The sequence below is a fragment of the Coregonus clupeaformis genome, chromosome 17 (genome assembly GCF_020615455.1).
Source record: "Coregonus clupeaformis isolate EN_2021a chromosome 17, ASM2061545v1, whole genome shotgun sequence".
Lineage (NCBI taxonomy): Eukaryota > Metazoa > Chordata > Actinopteri > Salmoniformes > Salmonidae > Coregonus > Coregonus clupeaformis.
This window is the reverse complement of record NC_059208.1, coordinates 35,489,846-35,511,687: the sequence shown is the minus strand read 5'-3', so window position 1 is coordinate 35,511,687 and position 21,842 is coordinate 35,489,846. Positions and strand designations below refer to the sequence as shown.

Here is a 21,842-nt window from a genome sequence, read left to right as displayed (position 1 = left end):
TATTATACGGTCCCTTTCTTTCTTTCCCTGTCTCAGTTTCTCTCCTCTCCTGCATCAGCACTTCATGAGAACGAATGAGAAGTGGAGTTTAACTACGCACATTCCTGGGCCCCCATGCAGAGCCCAGCACTTTCTCAATTAGACAAGAGTCCATCCGTCCTGCCGACGGAGCTATCCCCCCCCCCAACCCAGCCAAATCCCTCACCTATCTATCACCTCGCTCGCTCACACACAGACTAGTTCTCTCCTCCATCAACTCTCTGCTCCAGTAGACTGTGTATATCACTGTGCAGCACAGACAAATCTGGAAATTGGACCAGAGGCATATTTGTATGCACATACGCACACACTTTGTCAATTAAGATGAATACACAAATCAATCAGGTGGGACTATTGTTCTTAAAAAGGTCAATTGAGGCAGATATAGGCTCCCCCCTCCCATCCCTTATTCCCTCTCACGCTCTCCTCCTTGGCTCCACCTCCCAGGGAAGCAGAGGGACACAATTAGGGAGGGGGGATAAGGAGAGAGAGAGAGCAAGAGAGAGACTGGGGGGAGAGCTGACTTGTGTCTAGAATCAATCAGTTGTTTTTCTCTTCCACTCACTCACTGCATTTTTCCAGACGGCGTGCGTGAGCTTAGGCTCTGGACTTCGTTGCCTACCCCCTATCTCTCTGTCCTGCTCTCTCTCTACCCTTCTTTCTGACTAACTCATTAATTCCTTCTGATGCTTTGTGGAGGCGAATTCCTGCCTCTGACTCCAACCTTCCTGTCCGTTCCTCCTATTCTCTTATCCCTATATCCAGGAACCTCCAAAGCCGGTCTGTCTCAGCTGTGCTCTTCTCCTATCCCTATCCATTAGAAATGTGGTGCTCTGTGGCTCTGGTTGTTTGTGGATTATCTGCTTTGGTCCAGGGTAGGTCTGCCTCTATTTACTCTCTCTGACTACATTGTAAGATTAGAGTTACAAAGCCAGAGGGAAAGAATAGGAAAGGATCACTGGAAAGGAGGAGAGGACGATTGAGAAGTGTCTGTGTATGTGTGTGTGTGAGTATTTTTGTGTTCTCTAAGTGTTTGTGCTCTTGTTTTATGTTGGTCTGTGTGTACATGCCTACCTGTGTGCCTAGTGAATACAGAAGTCTACAGTTATTCAGGACCTGATGTGACGTGGTCCTCAATGTAAAATACATGTTGTCTGTTGCAGGGACAGACAGAAAAAGAAAGAGAGAGTTGGTATATAAAGCGAGAGAGATGGGGAGACATGCTTTATTCGAGAAAATGCTGCAATCATAAATTTCACAACCTCCCTCACTCTTCCACCCTCTATTTTCCCCAAAATCTCTGTGGACAGAGAGTGCAGTATCAATGGGATTGAAGCAGCAGGGAACAGACAATTATCAATGGTGGCATGTCAATTGAACACCATTATAGATCTGGTTCTATCTTGCTTCCTTGTTATGTTGTTATGTATGGACATGTTGCTGCAGCAGAGAGAGCAGAGTAGCTGTATGCAGCAGGAGAGATAGGTTGCTAAGGGAGAGGAGAGTTATTATTACATTATATCAGAGGCTGCCTGCCCTGCAACTAGGTAAAGAGCTACTGAACTTTCCTCTCAACGCAAAATCATGAATAATTTCCTGACTGTAACTTTTGTAGAGATTCTTGTTACTTTCCCGGTGAAAAATGATTAATTAAATGTCTCCTTGGGACTATTGACACACAGTGGTAAAGGATAACAGTTAGAAGTATACAGACCACTGAAAGAGCGCTTAATATCTGTTTGTACACCAAATGGATCTGAAATGACACGCAACAACTAAACACATATAGGGCAAAATAGTAGGACTAAGGTCATGGGGTTATGAGGTTAAAATATAAAAGCAAATACAGCAGACAAGACGATACAAGAATATGCTAAGTCAACATCTAAAAAATTTAAAACGCACAGACTTTATAGCTGACACACCGGTAGGATTGTTAAACGTTTGCCTGCCCACAGTACTTACTTAGCACCTCTGAACAGAGTGTCGGCAGTCAATCTCTTTTGTGTTCACACAGCATAGACCTTGAAGTCGTCAGCCACTGAGCCTTGTTAAAATACTCCAAACCAGAAGGTGGAATTAGCGTTGTTTGGCAATGCATGTCTGTATGTGTTTAACTAGCTAGCTAAGGATACTACTCTAACTCGGCAGCCAACACGGGCAGCTATTTCATGGAAACTTTTATTATAATGTCAATACTAGCTACAGTTGGAGATTGGAGAACACATTGGGAGGGATCTTAGACCATTCCTCCATACAGAATCTTTCCAGATCCTTGATATCCTTCATTTGCACTTATGGGCTGCCACCTTCAATTCAAACCACAGGTTTGTCCGAAGACTGTTGATTTTGTGGTCAATTAACCATTTATTTGTGGGTTTGGATGTTTGCTTGGTGTCAGTGTTTTGCTGGCAGAAGCAACCAGGTACTGGCAGAAGCAACCAGGGTTTTGACTAAAATGTCCTGGTACTGCGTAAAGTTCATGATGCCGTTGACCTTAACAAGGGCACCAGGACCAGTGGACGCAAAATAGCTGCATAACATTAAAGATCCACCACCATATTTTACAGTAGGTACAGGGTTCGTTTCTGCATATGAATCTTTATTTCGACGCAAAACCCACCACTGGTGTGTGTGGCTAAAGAGCTCTATTTTCATGTCATCCAACAAATGTAAATGCCTGGAGTTTGCTAAACGGCATTGGAACTTGGATTAGAACCGGTGCTATGGTCAGATGACATGAAAATAGAGCTCTTTGGAAAGATTCTGTACGGAGGAATGGTCTAAGATCCCTCTAAGATGTGTTCTCCAATCTCATAAAACATTTTTGAAAAAGGCTCATTGCCGTTATCCTCGCAAGGTGAGGTATTGAAAGGTATTGAAAACAGGGGTGCCAATAACTATGACCCCTTTCTTTTTTAGATGTATTTCTATTACTTGTTAAACAAAACATTTCTCTGAGCAATTGTACATGTATAAAATAATATAATTTCCCAAATGTTTTGAGCATACAATATAGCTCAGTATTCGTATAATTTATTTTATACATTATTTTTTGATCATTTTTATCAAGGGTGCAAATAATTTTGGACCTGACTGTATATAAATGAGTATAACACTTTCATGAAACAAATCCCTTGACCATCATGCCTTATTCAATGATTCACACACGCTTACTTAAATTTGTAGTGCTTCAGGGGTTTTACATTTCCAAACCTGCTTGATTATTCATCAATTAAGCCAATTAAGCATTGATAAGGTGTGCTTACAACTTTCTCAGAGGTTCCTCTCATCCTCCACTCATTTCCCCTGATTCTTCCTCTATTCTTCTTCATCTTCACTTATCCCACATACCTTCCATGCCCCCTCTTTTGTCTATATCGCCTCTCTTCTGAAATCTTCTACTCTCCTTTTCTCTCTTTCCTTCCATCTCCCTCTCCTCCCTTCTTCTCTCAGTGTCGGTTCAGGGCCCTCACCAGAGGACCCTGTTGAAGAACCTTCTGAAGGACTACAATCGTATGGAGAGGCCAGTGGGCAATGACTCACACTCCCTCACAGTCTTCTTCTCTATCAATCTGATGCAGATCATGGATGTGGTAGGGATCAATGTTCATATTACATTTATGTTGTTTTATCTGTCTGCTAGTCAGTACATCGACCGGTCTGTTGGTGTCTTCGTCTATACCTGTGCAGACTCTGCTCTGTTAAAGTAAATATTCCACTGCAACTTCAATACTTACACAGAATTCTTTGAGGCAGGTCTCTCAATATAGCTCCTCAGAATACGAATTGACTCAAAATGATTTACATCTTATAGGATGAGAAGAATCAGGTCCTCACCACTAACATCTGGCTTCGGATGGTAAGCACAGCACAGCTTCAAGTGAACAGCTGTCGGAGTGAGAGTGAATGTATTGTATCCTTCTCAGTGGACCTTCTTAGTTATATATTCAGTTGAAGTTGAATTAAATTGCCATGTCCAATATATCCAGCCTGAGTCTGTCTTCCAGAGCTGGTTTGATCATTATCTTCAGTGGAACCAGTCTGAATACCCTGGAGTGAAAAACCTTCGGTTCACAACTGACCAGGTGTGGACGCCAGACATCCTCCTCTACAACAGGTAATACACCTATGGTCATATTCACGTCGTCATGCATCACATGCATGTGTTTTATGGTTTTAAAACACTACTGTCCAGAGTTTGAGCCACCCTTTCCTTTCTCTTTCCTCAGTGCAGACGATGACTTTGACTCCACCTTCAAGACCAACGTGCTGGTCAACTCCAGTGGCTTCGCAGAGTATCTCCCTCCAGGTGAGTCCCTTTCTCTTTCTATCTTTCCTACTCTGTTGATATTATATATATATACAGTGAGGGAAAAAAAGTATTTGATCCCCTGCTGATTTTGTACGTTTGCCAACTGACAAAGAAATGATCAGTCTATAATTGTTATGGTAGGTTTATTTTAACAGTGAGAGACAGAATAACAACAAAAAAATCCAGAAAAATGCATGTCAAAAATGTTATACATTTATTTGCATTTTAACGAGGGAAATAAGTATTTGACCCCCTCTCAATCAGAAAGATTTCTGGCTCCCAGGTGTCTTTTATACAGGTAACGAGCTGAGATTAGGAGCACACTCTTAAAGGGAGTGCTCCTAATCACAGCTTGTTACCTGTATAAAAGACACCTGTCCACAGAAGCAATCAGTCAATCAGATTCCAAACTCTCCACCATGGCCAAGACCAAAGAGCTCTCCAAGGATGTCAGGGACAAGATTGTAGACCTACACAAGGCTGGAATGGGCTACAAGACCATCACCAAGCAGCTTGGTGAGAAGGTGACAACAGTTGCTGCGATTATTCGCAAATGGAAGAAACACAAAATAACTGTCAATCTCCCTCGGCCTGGGGCTCCATGCAAGATCTCACCTCGTGGAGTTGCAATGATCATGAGAACGGTGAGGAATCAGCCCAGAACTACACGGGATGGTCTTGTCAATGATCTCAAGGCAGCTGGGACCATAGTCACCAAGAAAACAATTGGTAACACACTACGCCGTGAAGGACTGAAATCCTGCAGCGCCCGCAAGGTCCCCCTGCTCAAGAAAGCACATATACAGGCCTGTCTGAAGTTTGCCAATGAGCATCTGAATGATTCAGAGGAGAACTGGGTGAAAGTGTTGTGGTCAGATGAGACCAAAATGGAGCTCTTTTGCATCAACTCAACTCGCCGTGTTTGGAGGAGGAGGAATGCTGCCTATGACCCCAAGAACACCATCTCCACCTTCAAACATGGAGGTGGAAACATTATGCTTTGGGGGTGTTTTTCTGCTAAGGGGACAGGACAACTTCACTGCATCAAAGGGACGATGGACGGGGCCATGTACCGTCAAATCTTGGGTGAGAACCTCCTTCCCTCAGCCAGGGCATTGAAAATGGGTCGTGGATGGCTATTCCAGCATGACAATGACCCAAAACACACAGCCAAGGCAACAAAGGAGTGGCTGAAGAAGAAGCACATTAAGGTACTGGAGTGGCCTAGCCAGTCTCCAGACCTTAATCCCATAGAAAATCTGTGGAGGGAGCTGAAGGTTCGAGTTACCAAATTTCAGCCTCGAAACCTTAATGACTTGGAGAAGATATGCAAAGAGGAGTGGGACAAAATCCCTCCTGAGATGTGTGCAAACCTGGTGGACAACTACAAGAAACGTCTGACCTCTGTGATTGCCAACAAGGGTTTTGCCACCAAGTACTAAGTCATGTTTTGCAGAGGGGTCAAATACTTATTTCCCTCATTAAAATGCAAATCAATTTATAACATTTTTGACATGCGTTTTTCTGGATTTTTTTGTTGTTATTCTGTCTCTCACTGTTCAAATAAACATACCATTAAAATTATAGACTGATCATTTCTTTGTCAGTGGGCAAATGTACAAAATCAGCAGGGGATCAAATACTTTTTTCCCTCACTGTATATATTTTTTACTTTGGTAGTGTCCTTTTCTGTATCAGTGGGTATCTGTGTCTCCCTATCTGTTTTTGTAACATAACATAAATGGTATCATAGTGTCTGTCAACAGACTGTTGGATGCGACAACTGACGAATAACTTTGTTTTGGTGGCAGATTTTTCATCACTGATCATTTGGATATATCATGATTTCGCAGGTGTTCGCATCTTTCGAATTTCTGAAGGGGAGGGGACATTTGGCCCATAGACTTGCCCATAACTTGCAGAGGGAGGGGGGTGGAGCTACCGATCTGCTACTGCTGTTTGTTCTAGTATCTTTTCTAACACATCTGCCCCAAGAACTTAATTGAGCATCTGACGCAATGATGAAAGATTTTAGTTCTGTGTTTCTGATTATTCTTAATTATGACATCAATATTGGATATGTTTGAAACAGCATCCTCAGCTACTGTATCAACAAATCCCAAGGTGCAGTGTTTCTTCTATATGGGAGATATTTACCCCTCTCATATTTTAAGACCAAATTGGTTGAATCCTCTCAGACTTCTCCCCCAACCCCACATTAAAGACTTCTGTGATCCAGTCCCTTGTGCCAGACTAAACCGAAATGGCCTTTTGAAGTCAAGTCAAGGAATGGGTGCAAAGAAATTCCATCATTTCTTTTTCAGTGGATATGTTTATTTATAAGGAGGTGTTGAATGTAAACACAGTTGGCTAATTAAATGTTGTCAGCTGAACCAAAGCCAATTTAGAGGGGGCGATATGGGCAGTGTCCCAAATGGCACCCTATTCCCTATATAGTGCACTAATTTTAACCAGGGTCCAAAGGGCGCTGGTCGAAGTAGCGCACTATGTAGGGAATAGGGTGCCATTTGGGACGCAGTCATGATGATGCTGTGCATGGAGAATTGAGTCTGTGACACACACAGGAGGCTATACTATACAGATTATCATAGATCTGATCTGGCCTCTCATCATAAAAGCCTGTGTAATTACTGGGGTCCATTTGGCCTGGAGATAAAAGACTATGGGCTCTGTATGCCAGGGAGTGTTCGGGAGCTTGACTCCTGGGTAAATAATTAAACAGCAGCAACCCTCTGGAGCTCTCGGTGGTTGGTAATGTTTAGGAATAGTTTTCATAGCTCAGATGAGATATATGATATAGAGCTTTAGGTGGATGGTAACGTTTGGAAATAGTTTTCATATATAGCTCAGATGTGATGCATGGTGTATTGGCGGGATGGTGTCTAAGGCAGTGTTCCAAATGGCACCCTATATATGGAATACGGTGCCGTTTGGGACAAACACTAAAGGAAAGGAAGGAAATAGGTTTTGAAGGCTGGGGTGATCCATCTTGTTTCTTGTGCAGAGGTTGTTTTTCAGGGAATTGTCCAGAGTTTTAAGATATACTGTGTTTTTAGGAGTAAAGAATCTTGAGATTTTGGTTGCATTTTTAGAGGACATTTTGGTCAAGGATTGTTGCTTGTCGGATCAGCTTTTAGAATAACCTAATTGTTAGCTTAGAGGATCTGTTACAGAGCTGCAGGAGAGCAGTGAATTGCAAATGGAAGTAAATGTAGCTTTTAGCTAATCAGTTTAGTTTTAGGTTGAATGAATCTTGAGAAAATAATGAGTTATTACAGAGCCCTTACAACTGCACAAAGAGGTGCAGTTGTAAGGAAATTGCATGAGTTTTGGTGAATTGTATATTGTATTTTGGACTGTTCATTGTTGACAATTTCACGGCTCAGAGACTATAAAGCAATGCCATTATGAGCGTGAAAAAACAACTATTGAATGAAACTACATTTTAAGTCTTGCATTGGGAATTTGATGTTTATGTGAAGTTTTATAATCAATGCTGGATTTAATTTGGTTTGATTGTCAACTTCTAATCCATTAAAATAGCTTTTCAGCCCCTTCTCTGTTTTTCCGAAGTTTTTTTCATTTGCATGTCTTGTGACTCATAATGAATATTTCTGAGTGCTGTTTGGAAGACTACTTTGGCATTTTGGTTGCGTGCACTACTGTAAAACTCAACAGGCTTGATTTGTTCATTTCAGTAATTGCTTTGCCAGCGATCTCTGTGTGCATCAGTTGTTTAGTACTTTGTGTTTCCGTGTGTATGTGTGGTTCCCTCTGTGTGCATCAATTATGTAGTACTTTGTGTGTCCGTCTGTGTGTGTGGTTCTGTATAATGAAAAAGTTGGTCTGATTATAGTCTGGATAAACTGTCTGCAGAGTAGAGATCAGTGCCACTTTTTATATTTTGCACTCTCTGGGTGCGTCCCACCAATATATCTTCTTTCTCCTGAAGTATAGACTCATTCACTACTTCCCACAAATCTAAAAGCCATTGGATTGGTGGAGGCAGGGGCCGGGCTAGAGGGAATTTACACCAGTAATTTCCTTTAAAATCAGTGAAGGAAAGTGAACAAGTGCACACTTTGGTAATAGGGAGAGATAATTGGGACGTAGCCATTCACACTTGTACTGTTTAACTATGGTTAGGTACTGATCCCTCCTCCAGAGTGCTTAAAAATAGGTGCCAGAACAAGAAGTTACAGTATATGCAAAGTAACATTTTTTGAAGTGTAAGTGAACAACAAGTAAAATGTCTAACAGTCTCCCACTGTATGGGGTGTCTACACTGAGTGTACAAAACATTAGGAACACCTTTCAAATATTGAGTTGCACCCACTTTTTCCCTCAGAACAGCCTCAATTCGTTTTGGCATGTACTCTACAAGGTGTTGAAAGCGATCCACAGGGATGCTGGCCCATGTTGACTCCAATGCTTCCCACCGTTGTGTCAAGTTGGCTGGATGTCCTTTGGGTGGTGGACCATTCTTGATACACATGGGAAACTGTTCAGCATGAAAAACCCAGCAGCGTTGCAGTTCTTGACGCCCTCAAACCGGTGTGCCTGGCACCTACTACCATACCTCATTCAAAGGCACTTAAATCTTTGGTCTTGCCAATTCACCCTTTGAATGGCACGCATACACAATCCATGTCTCAATTGTCTCAAGGCTTAAAAATCCTTCTTTAACCTGTCTCCTCCCCTTCATCTACACTGATTGAAGTGGATTTAATAAGTGACATCAATAAGGGATCATAGCTTTCACCTGGATTCACCTGGTCAGTCTATGTCATGGAAAGAGCTTCCAAATGTTTTGTACACTCAGTGTATACCTCCCATACTTCACTCTTTGCATCCCTTTTTATCAATCTCTTTCCCTGTATGTCAGGGATTTTTATGAGCACATGTAACGTGGACGTACGTTGGTTCCCCTTCGACATCCAAAAGTGTGAGATGAAGTTTGGCTCGTGGACGTACGATGGCTGGCTGATGGACCTACAAATGAATGAGGCTGACATCTCCGGGTACATGTCCAACGGGGAATGGGACCTAGTGGGTGAGTGGGATTGGACTGCCCTCCTAACTTTCTTATCAATTGCTCAACTTAATTGTCAACTCAACTTGAACTTGTATGGAAATTCCCTCTTTATTCTGTCCCTTAATTTATTATTTCTTTCTTTCTTTACTCACTCAAGGAGTACCAGGCACTCGTAGCGAGGTGTTCTATGACTGCTGTAAGGAGCCCTACCCCGATGTGACGTTCGTTGTGACCATCCGCCGGCGCACTCTCTACTACGCTCTAAACTTGCTCATCCCCTGTGTGCTGCTGTCCTCCATGACCCTGCTTATCTTCCTACTGCCTGCCGACTCTGGGGAGAAGATCTCTCTGGGTGAGCAGAGAGAAGAGGGTGGATGATCCAAGAGTGATAGACTATTAATTACTTTATTTTTCTAAAAGGAACAGTGAGATGAGAGGATGGAGGACAGCAGCATGGAGAGGAGGAGAAGGGGAAAGCCATTGGAGAGTGAAGGGAGGAATAAGAAGAGGATGGGAGGGGAATGATGGTGATGTGGAGAAAAGATGACAGGGGAGGGAGAGTAGATTGATTCTAGTAAAGGGTGAAAACGAAAGAGTGGAGGAAAACAAAGAGGACTAGAAGAGTTTTGTGGATGTGTAAAACCTTGAACCTAATTTGAGGATGCATTACACTGCATTGTATTACAGGAAAATATGCATAATCCCTCACACACCACAGCAATTAACCTATTGATGTAATTAAGCCCAGGAATTCAGCTTGACCCCATGCTTGATGAACAGGTTTTAAGGAATTAGGTGCCAAGATACAGCCTGGCTGATACCAGGTTATGTTGTACAACACAAGCTATGTACCCAATACCCATCAGGGTGTGGAGAGACTGTAAAAAAAAAAAAAACTATAATCGAGTCTCATGTTAAGGGTAGAAATGCGCCCAGTTTTGTGCCTTGGTGCTGATTGATTATCACCCCCAAAATATTCCGCCCAGGGAAGTTGAGACCTCTTGCTGTTTGGATTTAAAAACGAACAGTTGTAAAGCAAGGGGGCAGCGCTCACAGGCTATTTGTGTGTGTGGGTGTTTCAGCGAGAGAGACGTAGAGAGGAACCAACCAGTGTAAAAGCACAGCCCCCTTCATTATTGAGGCACTATCTGCAGCCCAAATGGCACCTTAATCCCTTTCTAGTCTACTACTTTTGACAAGGGCTCTGGTCAAAAGGTGTGCACTACATGGGGAATAGGGTGCCATTTGAAACTAACTGATTGTGCCGACAACATCAAAGGAGCCTCTCCAGATGCTGAAGTCAGGAGGACTTGGGAGTTTGGTATCAACCAGGTTTGCCAAGATAAGCATATGGCCTTAAATGAGAGCCACTGTCCATCTCTTATTATAACATTCTTAAATGTTAAATTCTACATTTCCTCTCGACTCTTGAAGTGACATTTGTTTAATCTATTGAGCGAACAGGGCCGACTCACTTGAAAGATGTTTGTTTTATCGGCTTGCTTCTGTACGGTACCAGTTATGCCAAGAAAGCACTTGTAAAATGTGGGTAAAAAAGAAAAGTGTGACAGAGGTAATGGGAGGAGATGAAGATTAGATCTGATGAATGAAGATGGAGATTGGGAAGAGAGAGGGAGCAGAGACAGCCGGGGTAGATGGATTGCTAATATAGGGTAAGCATATGTGTGAGTTAAAAAGTAAGGCTCTACTAAGGGCAATTGAAGAAAATAATGTCCAAAAGTAATTCACTTTGAGTATATTACTCTGTCACACTTTGCAATTTGCATCAGATCGAACCAAATCTAATCATATGAAGTTGAAATCAATTACCGTTGGCTTGACTGGCAAAGACCATAAAATATTTGCCAAATGAGATGCCTATAAGAAGGTTTATCTTTACAAATGTGGATTTCTTGAGGTTCGTCCGGGATCAATCCTGATCGAGGCACTGAGGCACAGATGTAGCGCACACATTTTATTACCCAAGAGCCTAGTCAGGTCAATTGGAGATCGTGCTCAGCAGCCACTCACGGTTTTATACATTTTCAATATCTTCCTCTCTTTTCAGGTATCACTGTGCTGCTCTCTCTCACAGTCTTCATGTTGTTGGTGGCAGAGATCATGCCAGCCACTTCAGATTCCATCCCTCTCATAGGTGTGTGTTCTCATACAGTTTTTTGTTTTGGTTCTGTACTCCAGCACTTTGGATTTGAAATGATACAATGACTATCATTCAAAGTGCAGGGTATTTTCATCCATATCAGGTGCACCGTTTAGAAATTACAGCACTTTTTGTGCATAGTGCATAATTAACTTATATACAGTACCAGTCAAAAGTTTGGACACAGCTACTCATTCAAGGGTTTTTCTTTATTTTTACTATTTTCTACATTGTACAATAATAGTGAAGACATCAAAACTATGAAATAACACATGGAATCATGTAGTAACCCAAAGAAAGTGTTAAACAAATATATTTTATATTTGAGATTCTTCAAATAGCCACCCTTTGCCTTGATGACAGCTTTTCACACTGTTGGCATTCTCTCAACCAGCTTCACCTGGAATGCTTTTCCAACAGTTTTGAAGGAGTTCCCACATATGGTGAGCACTTGTTGGCTGCTTTTCCTTCACTCTGCGGTCCGACTCATCCCAAACCATCTCAATTGGGTTGAGGTCGGGGGATTGTGGAGGCCAGGTCATCTGATGCAGCACTCCATCACTCTCCTTCTTGGTAAAATAGCCCTTACAAAGCCTGGAGGTGTGTTGGGTCATTGTCCTGTTAAAAAACAAATGATAGTCCCACTAAGCCCAAACCAGATGGGATGGCGTATCACTGCAGAATTCTGTGGTAGCCATGCTGGTTAAGTGTGCCTTGAATTCTAAATAAATCACAGACAGTGTCACCAGCAAAGCACCCCCACACCATCACACCTCCTCCTCCATGCTTTACGGTGGGAACTACACATGCAGAGATAATCCATTCACCCACACCGCGTCTCACAAAGACACGGCGGTTGGAACCAAAAATCTCCAATTTGGACTCCAGACCAAAGGACACATTTCCACCGGTCTAATGCCCATTGCTCGTGTTTCTTGGCCCAAGCAGGTCTCTTCTTCTTATTGGTGTCCTTTAGTAGTGGTTTCTTTGCAGGAATTTGACCATGAAGGCCTGATTCACACAGTCCCCTCTGAACAGTTGATGTTGAGATGTGTCTGTGACTTGAACTCTGTGAAGCATTTATTTGTCCTGCAATTTCTGAGGCTGGTAACTCTAATGAACTTATCCTCTGCAGCAGAGGTAACTCTCGGTCTTCCATTCCTGTGGCGGTTCTCATGAGAGCCAGTTTCATCATAGCACTTGATGGTTTTTGAGACTGCACTTGAAGAAACCTTCAAAGTTCTTGAAATGTTCTGTATTGACTGAACTTCATGTCTTAAAGTAATGATTTGCTTATTTGAGCTGTTCTTGCCATAATATGGACTTGGTCTTTTACCAAATAGGGCTATCTTCTGTATAACCCCTATCTTATCACAATACAACTGATTGGCTCAAACGCATTAAGAAGGAAAGAAATTCCACAAATTAACTTTTAAGAAGGCACACCTGTTAATTGAAATGCATTCCAGGTGACTACCTCAAGAAGCTGGTTGAGAGAATGCAAAGAGCGTGCAAAGCTGTCATCAAAGCAAAGGGTGGCTACTTTGAAGAATCTCAAATATAAAATATATTTTGATTTGTTTAACACTTTTTTGGTTACTACATGATTCCATATGTGTTATTTCATAGTTTTGATGTCTTCACTATTATTCTACAATGTAAAAATAAAGAAAAATCCTTGAATTAGTAGGTGTGTCCAAACTTTTGACTGGTAGTGTATATATTAAAGTAGAAAAAAAGTTAAGTATTTGGTCCCATATTCATAGCACGCAATGACTACATCAAGTTTGTGACTACAAATTTGTTGGATGCATTTGCGGTTTGATTAGATAATCGTGAATGAATCGTGAATAATGATGAGTGAGAACGTTAGAGACGCACAAATATCTTACCCCCGAGACATGCTAACCTCTCACCATTACAATAACATGGGAGGTTAGCATTTTTGGGGGGTATGATATTTTTGCATCTGTGACTTTCTCACTCATCATTATTCACGATTCATTGAGGAATATCCGTAATCATGGTAGCATCCACATTAATGTAGAAGTAAATCCAAAGTGCTGGAGTATAGAACCAAAACAACGTGTCACTGTCGCAATACTTTTGGAGCTCACTGTATGTGTGTTAGAGTGTGCCGTGTGTGTGTGTGTGTGCGTGCTTGAAATAATTGTCCCAAATGTTGGTCAGGCCCTGGTAATCTAACCATCTGTTTGTCCTTAAATGTAATTGACTAAATTATGTATGGTGAGCTCACTGCAGCCAGACAGATGAGTTGCCCACCTTTGACAACTAAAACACAAATCCAGTCCATTAAAGCCCAAGAAAAATGCCAAGTCATGATCAGCAAGAAAACCACTGTTAGCATTATTGTTATTACAAATGGCGTCCTCTCTCTAATCTAATTGTTTTCTCTCTTTCCTGCCCCCCTTTCAGGACAGTACTTTGCCAGTACTATGATAATTGTTGGGATGTCAGTCATAGCTACAACGGTGGTGCTGCAGTATCATCACCACGACCCAAATGGAGGACAGATGCCCAAATGGGTAAGGCCAGAGCTCATGCTGCCCAAAGACAGATACATTTGACATTTTAGTCATTTAGCAGGCGCTCTTATCCAAAACAACTTACAGGAGCAATTAGGGTTAAGTTTCTTACTCAAGGGCACAAACAGATTTTTCACCTAGGAGGCTCATGTATTCAAACCAGCGACCTTTCGGTTACTGGCCCAATGCTCTTAACCGCTAGCCTACTTGCCGCCAGTCATTACTAACTATTAGCATTTCCCATAGGAAAACCCGTCACGCTTACCCCCATGTGCTCACCCACCAACACCTCCGTGGCTGGTCTCCTGGTATACCACAATGCAACAGTTTTTCCCATTATGGCTAATGCTAACAAGCTAACTCTCTTGGTTTACCATCATCCTTTGGTATAGCCATTTCCTCTTTGCTGCAACTGGCCAAACACTTGTGGGTTGTTCTTGAACTGCAGTGGCATTTGGGAATAATTTCTCTTTATTTTTTTATTTAATTTAAAATGTATTTGGGTACATCTTCCCATTCTAAATAAACTAATATGGTAGCTTAATTACTTTAAATAATTTGTATCATTATGATAACATGTGACGGTAACACCAATGACAAATTTGAGGTAATTGAGAATTTTCTTTAAAAATGATTTACTAAAGTGATATGATTAATAATTTTGCTCACAATTTTGCTTTATTTAATTTGAGTAACACCAATGACACATTGTATTTAGACCCACCAAATTATCAATGGAGTCCTCAAATTTAGCTCATAATGATTAGCTAATAATTTTCTTTAATATAGACCCTTCCCCAAATTACAGTTTGCCACTAAAGGGAACCCTCAAGGTCCTTGTATCTCTTTGTAATGAGTGATTTTCAAGCTGGAAAAATCATTGACATTAAACTTTTAAACACCTAAAAACTTTTGTTTACTTTCTAGCATTCTAAATAATCAATAGATCTCTCTAAATCTCAAAAACATGTCACTACAACTCTACTCATCACTACTGGGACAAGCCAATTTGCATTAAACAATTTGCTTCAAACATTCATTAACATAATTTTTTATGCAGTATGTTTTGCAGTATAAAGGACTTGCATTGTTTTATTGTTGATAAACAGTTCAATAAACAAAAACATGTATGATGTGTAACTATTTGTCAAAAAAACGAAGTGTGTTTTTTTATCGTTGCAAAGGCGAGGAATGCCAATGCCACCCAGTAGTGGTGTGTGGACAAAATCACGGAGGAAGAAAAGCCAGGAAAAAAAGCCATACGTGTTGTCATAATTGCATTGTTTGCTCTATAACCTGTTAGTTCATTTCCCTTGCCAACGTGATATATAGGTCTAAGGCCGAGACAATAAGAAGTAAATAAATTAATTAAACCACAACTTTGTTTCATCACAAAACCAGAGAGCATAGTCAAGAAAGTTAATGTTTCCGACATTTTCGGACTACTAAACAACTATTGATTTAGAACCACGGAGAGTTACCGCAAGTCGCAAAGAAAACATGAGCTGCCTCCACTATTCCAGCACCATTTCTACTTTAATATTTAAACATAATCAAAATCACCTATGCTAAGTCTAACACAGTGACAACTAAGATACCAAAAACAAGAGCAGGATGCAATTAATACTTGCTACCGTGCTACCTTTGACACCTTAATTGCTACCCTCTTTATCTGCCTTTCACTTCAACTGTCCTAGGTTAATCTTTCAACGTCTCTTTCTATAATTTTCTCCATATTTTCATCCTCCAATCTCTTTCATTTTGACATATTATGCCTTTCATTTTCACATCCCTCTGCATTTGTCCTTCTGAACCACTTACACTAACAATCACTATAAACACAGACATCTCCTCACTCCTTCGCAGTCTGTTCTCATCAACTGTACCATACCTCTCTGTTGGACCAAAAAATACATTGGGTCTGTAGGCTTGTGTTTGACTTACTCAGTTTCTAGCCTTACAGTGAGGGAACAAAGTATTTGATCCCCTGCTGATTTTGTACGTTTGCCCACTGACAAAGAAATGATCAGTCTATAATTTTAATGGTAGGTTTATTTGAACAGTGAGAGACAGAATAACAACAAAAAAATCCAGAAAAACGCATGTCAAAAATGTTATAAATTGATTTGCATTTAATGAGGGAAATAAGTATTTGACCCCCTCTCAATCAGAATGATTTCTGGATCCCAGGTGTCTTTTATACAGCTAACAAGCTGAGATTAGGAGCACACTCTTAAAGGGAGTGCTCCTAATCTGTTTGTTAACTGTATAAAAGACACCTGTCCACAGAAGCAATCAATCAATCAGATTCCAAACTCTCTACCATGGCCAAGACCAAAGAGCTCTCCAAGGATGTCAGGGACAAGATTGTAGACCTACACAAGGCTGGAATGGGCTACAAGACCATCGCCAAGCAGCTTGGTGAGAAGGTGACAACAGTTGGTGCGATTATTCGCAAATGGAAGAAACACAAAAGAACTGTCAATCTCCCTCGGCCTGGGGCTCCATGCAAGATCTCACCTCGTGGAGTTGCAATGATCATGAGAACGGTGAGGAATCAGCCCAGAACTACACGGGAGGATCTTGTCAATGATCTCAAGGCAGCTGGGACCATAGTCACCAAGAAAACAATTGGTAACACACTACGCCGTGAAGGACTGAAATCCTGCAGCGCCCGCAAGGTCCCCCTGCTCAAGAAAGCACATATACAGGCCGTCTGAAGTTTGCCAATGAACATCTGAATGATTCAGAGGAGAACTGGGTGAAAGTGTTGTGGTCAGATGAGACCAAAATGGAGCTCTTTGGCATCAACTCAACTTGCCGTGTTTGGAGGAGGAGGAATGCTGCCTATGACCCCAAGAACACCATCCCCACCGTCAAACATGGAGGTGGAAACATTATGCTTTGGGGGTGTTTTTCTGCTAAGGGGACAGGACAACTTCACCGCATCAAAGGGACGATGGACAGGGCCATGTACTGTCAAATCTTGGGTGAGAACCTCCTTCCCTAAGCCAGGGCATTGAAAATGGGTCGTGGATGGGTATTCCAGCATGACAATGACCCAAAACACACGGCCAAGGCAACAAAGGAGTGGCTCAAGAAGAAGCACATTAAGGTCCTGGAGTGGCCTAGCCAATCTCCAGACCTTAATCCCATAGAAAATCTGTGGAGGGAGCTGAAGGTTTTGTTGCCAAACGTCAGCCTCAAAACCTTAATGATTGGAGAAGATCTGCAAAGAGGAGTGGGACAGAATTCCTCCTGAGATGTGTGCAAACCTGGTGGCCAACTACAAGAAACGTCTGACCTCTGTGATTGCCATCAAGAGTTTTGCCACCAAGTACTAAGTCATGGTTTGCAGAGGGGTCAAATACTTATTTCCCTCATTAAAATGCAAATCAATTTAACATTTTTGACATGCGTTTTTCTGGATTTTGTTGTTGTTATTCTGTCTCTCACTGTTCAAATAAACCTACCATAAAAAATTATAGACTGATCATTTCTTTGTCAGTGGGCAAATGTACAAAATCAGCAGGGGATCAAATACTTTCTTCCCTCACTGTATCTCAGTCTCTCAACTTGTGTAATACCTTGAAGCTTTTACAAATGCACATCTCAGCTTCCCCTGTTTGGCGGTACGGCATTTACAGATTTATTGATATCATCAACTCAGAGAATGGGTTTTGGTGAATGAGAGTGGATGGGTTGCAGATTGGTTCAATCCGCAAGGTCTTCCCACTGATAAATGGCCCACTTTGGGTAGTCAGCTGGCCAATTGGCAACGTAAATGATTGGGGTTCAGAGAAGGGCATCGAACCGGCACCGTTCACAACATCAGACTATTACCTGGCTCATGAACATGCTCAGGGGAGACTAATTAAGGGCTCATCTGGACAGTAGATGCTCATTTGGACAAGGGCACCCTATTCCCTATAAAGTGCACTTATTTTGACCAGAGGTCTTTGGGTCAAAAGTAGTGCACTATAAAAAGAACAAGGTCCAATTTGGGATGCATCCCTGGACACTGTTGGTCTAATATGCTCTTTCTAGGGGTGTAGAACACTCGTCCTCCCCCTCTCCCAATCCATGCTAAAGAAACAAATACCTATTATTTCAGACAAAAAACACAATATGTTACCTGTAAAGAGAATAAGGCAATGTTTATATGAAAGCCATTTCAAACAGTCCTTTATTTACCACTTTCTTGCACGTATACCCCGTTTTATACATCCCAGTGCGTAGCCTGCACCTGTGAGGGGTGGGAATAGGGGTTGCCCATCTGGCCATACTTGTAATCGTATCCGTAATTGACAGTTTATAGTCGGATCGAATTATACTAATAAATCAGAAAAACGTGTTTTAAAATGCTTAAATAGGCTTATCCTCTCCCTGCACATTTATAATCAGTGGCCAGTTTATTAGTGTAAGAAAGCCTGTCCCTTTAAGAACTCAGTGATGACGTCACAGCTATCACAAGCTGGCAGAGTGTTTAGTTCATTCCTAAGTGCAGCTCGCCACCTACTGCTGTGAACACAAATCTCTGTTTTGGACATTATTTCCTTTCTGACCAATTTATATATCACTGTGCATGAATATCATAACTGTAAGCAATGTATTTGTTTTCCCCCTGTTTTACTGATGAAGTTGTCAATAGTTTAACAATATTTTCCTCATTGTTACAGCATTATGTATCTTGTTTTTTTTGCTATCTAACATTGTTAGCTACATTTTCATCTGTCATTGTTAGCTGGTTAGTCTGATGTTGCTAGATACTTGTATTTTCATTTCAGTCATTGGATTATTATAACAGATGAGAGCTGTATATCTTGTTTTGTTATTGCTAAATGAACATGTGCCTTATCTTAGTATTGAGGCCATTGTTTATTATTATTTCCAGACCACATCTTGTATGGATAAATGGACAGTTAATTAATTGGATAATCACAGCTGAGTGACATAGCACAGAAATTATCCCTCACCGTCTCTAATAGTAGTACAATCTCCATAACTTCACCTACTCAATTAGTGTATAAATTCCAGAGGCATCACCCTCTAATTCATGGTCCTTCAGAGTCGGATTGAGTAAACCACCCGAAGATATGGATCCAACACATACGGATGCACCTGACCCATCCGTGCGGGCCCGTTCACAGAGAGAAAGACATCCCCCAGCTCACCTGGGTGATTATGCTGTTGAATATCTCCCTCGCCAGGAACAACGCTTATCCACAACTCAGGCACCCCCCTTATTAGGATGAAGGAGAAGTGGAGCGGACATCCGATCAGAGAGGAGTGCTACCAGCTCCAGACACAGTGCCCACGCATCGGTGAGCCGCTTCCCAGACCTATCCGACCTCCAAGCAGCTATGTTGGAGGAAACAATGAAGCTCATGGAGTTTAATGACCTACAACGTCAGCAAGAGCAAGATCGCAACGTCGACGTAGACTGTCGACGCATAGCAGCCGAAGCCAGAGAAGCTCAGCGACAACAGGAAGAAGCTCAGCGTTGACAGGAGCTAGAGCTGGCCAAGCTTGTTACATCTTTTCATCAAGAAAATGATGGAGTTGATGTAGTCAGAACCCAGATGACTCAGTAAGAGCAGGGGAGCCCCTCATGAGCACCGTCTGATGAATAATGTGACAGCTTTGTGTCTGTTCCACTGACACAACCACGACATGCCAACCTAGGAGAAAGAAGCAGAGCCTATGAAGACTCACATCTTCTCCCTGCCTACCCGAGACACTCTTCACCAGCTCCCATGGTTCCGCACCCTGCTCCAGCTCCCGTGGTTCCGCACCCTGCTCCAGCTCCCGTGGTTCCGCACCCAGCTCCAGCTCCCGTGGTTCCGCACCCAGCTCCAGCTCCCGTGGTTCCGTACCCCGGACCAGCACCTGCGGCTCCGTACCCCGGACCAGTACCTGCGGCTCCGTACCCCGGACCAGCACCTGCGGCTCCATACCCTAGACCAGGATTCACACCACACCCTGTTCCAGGTGAACCCTACTTACCTGCGGGACAAAGCATGCCTTATCCAGCTCCAGCAGCACCAGGCTTTCATGCAGGTTTAGGTGTGCCCTATCCCAATCCAGCAGCACCATATCCTGCCCCGGGACAGATGGCACCCTACCCACCTGGCACGGATCAGCTGATTGCCTCATTATACGGCATGCCGAAGCCGTCATTTCCCTACTTTGAGAGCGGTAGAGAGAGTGACTTTGCCCTTCTCAAGATGTCCCTAGATGACCTGATGAGCAGTCACAGACACCTAAACGAGCGGTATACAGTGAGGGAAAAAAGTATTTGATCCCCTGCTGATTTTGTACGTTTGCCCACTGACAAAGAAATGATCAGTCTATAATTTTAATGGTAGGTTTATTTGAACAGTGAGAGACAGAATAACAACATAAAAATCCAGAAAAACACATGTCAAAAATGTTATAAATTGATTTGCATTTTAATGAGGGAAATAAGTATTTGACCCCTCTGCAAAACATGACTTAGTACTTGGTGGCAAAACCCTTGTTGGCAATCACAGAGGTCAGATGTTTTTTGTAGTTGGCCACCAGGTTTGCACACATCTCAGGAGGGATTTTGTCCCACTCCTCTTTGCAGATCTTCTCCAAGTCATTAAGGTTTCGAGGCTGACGTTTGGCAACTCGAACCTTCAGCTCCCTCCACAGATTTTCTATGGGATTAAGGTCTGGAGACTGGCTAGGCCACTCCAGGACCTTAATGTGCTTCTTCTTCAGCCACTCCTTTGTTGCTTTGTCCGTGTGTTTTGGGTCATTGTCATGCTGGAATACGCATCCACGACCCATTTTCAATGCCCTGGCTGAGGGAAGGAGGTTCTCACCCAAGATTTGACAGTACATGGCCCTGTCCATCGTCCCTTTGATGCGGTGAAGTTAGCAGAAAAACACCCCCAAAGCCTAATGTTTCCACCTCCATGTTTGACGGTGGGGATGGTGTTCTTGGGGTCATAGGCAGCATTCCTCCTCCTCCAAACACGGCGAGTTGAGTTGATGCCAAAGAGCTCCATTTTGGTCTCATCTGACCACAACAATTTCACCCAGTTCTACTCTGAATCATTCAGATGTTCATTGGCAAACTTCAGACGGGCATGTATATGTGCTTTCTTGAGCAGGGGGACCTTGCAGGCTCTGCAGGATTTCAGTCCTTCACGGCGTAGTGTGTTACCAATTGTTTTCTTGGTGACTATGGTCCCAGCTGCCTTGAGATCATTGACAAGATCATCCCGTGTAGTTCTGGGCTTATTCCTCACCGTTCTCATGATCATTGCAACTCCACGAGGTGAGATCTTGCATGGAGCCCCAGGCCGAGGGAGATTGACAGTTTCTTCCATTTGCGAATAATTGCACCAACTGTTGTCACCTTCTCACCAAGCTGCTTGGCGATGGTCTTGTAGCCCATTCCAGCCTTGTGTAGGTCTACAATCTTGTCCCTGACATCCTTGGAGAGCTCTTTGGTCTTGGCCATGGTGGAGAGTTTGGAATCTGATTGATTGATTGCTTCTGTGGACATGTGTCTTTTATACAGGTAACAAGCTGAGATTAGGAGCACTCCCTTTAAGAGTGTGCTCCTAATCTCAACTTGTTACCTGTATAAAAGACACCTGGGAGCCAGAAATCTTTCTGATTGAGAGGGGGTCAAATACTTATTTCCCTCATTAAAATGCAAATCAATTTATAACATTTTTTACATGTGTT

General features: G+C 42.4%; 1 protein-coding gene across 1 annotated transcript in view; it reads left to right on the top strand.

Annotated features, from left to right (window-relative positions):
* The first annotated feature begins 564 nt into the window (after positions 1 to 564).
* Positions 565 to 21,842, top strand: part of LOC121586314 (neuronal acetylcholine receptor subunit alpha-7-like) — a 29,169-nt gene continuing 7,891 nt past the window's right edge. Inside the window, exons 1-9 of the mRNA XM_041902913.1 lie at positions 565 to 914; positions 3,496 to 3,635; positions 3,857 to 3,901; positions 4,050 to 4,159; positions 4,272 to 4,351; positions 9,261 to 9,428; positions 9,568 to 9,762; positions 11,479 to 11,565; positions 14,008 to 14,117. Coding sequence (XP_041758847.1) covers positions 863 to 914; positions 3,496 to 3,635; positions 3,857 to 3,901; positions 4,050 to 4,159; positions 4,272 to 4,351; positions 9,261 to 9,428; positions 9,568 to 9,762; positions 11,479 to 11,565; positions 14,008 to 14,117 — 987 coding nt within the window. The 5' untranslated portion in view covers positions 565 to 862. The remainder of the gene's footprint in view (positions 915 to 3,495; positions 3,636 to 3,856; positions 3,902 to 4,049; positions 4,160 to 4,271; positions 4,352 to 9,260; positions 9,429 to 9,567; positions 9,763 to 11,478; positions 11,566 to 14,007; positions 14,118 to 21,842) is intronic.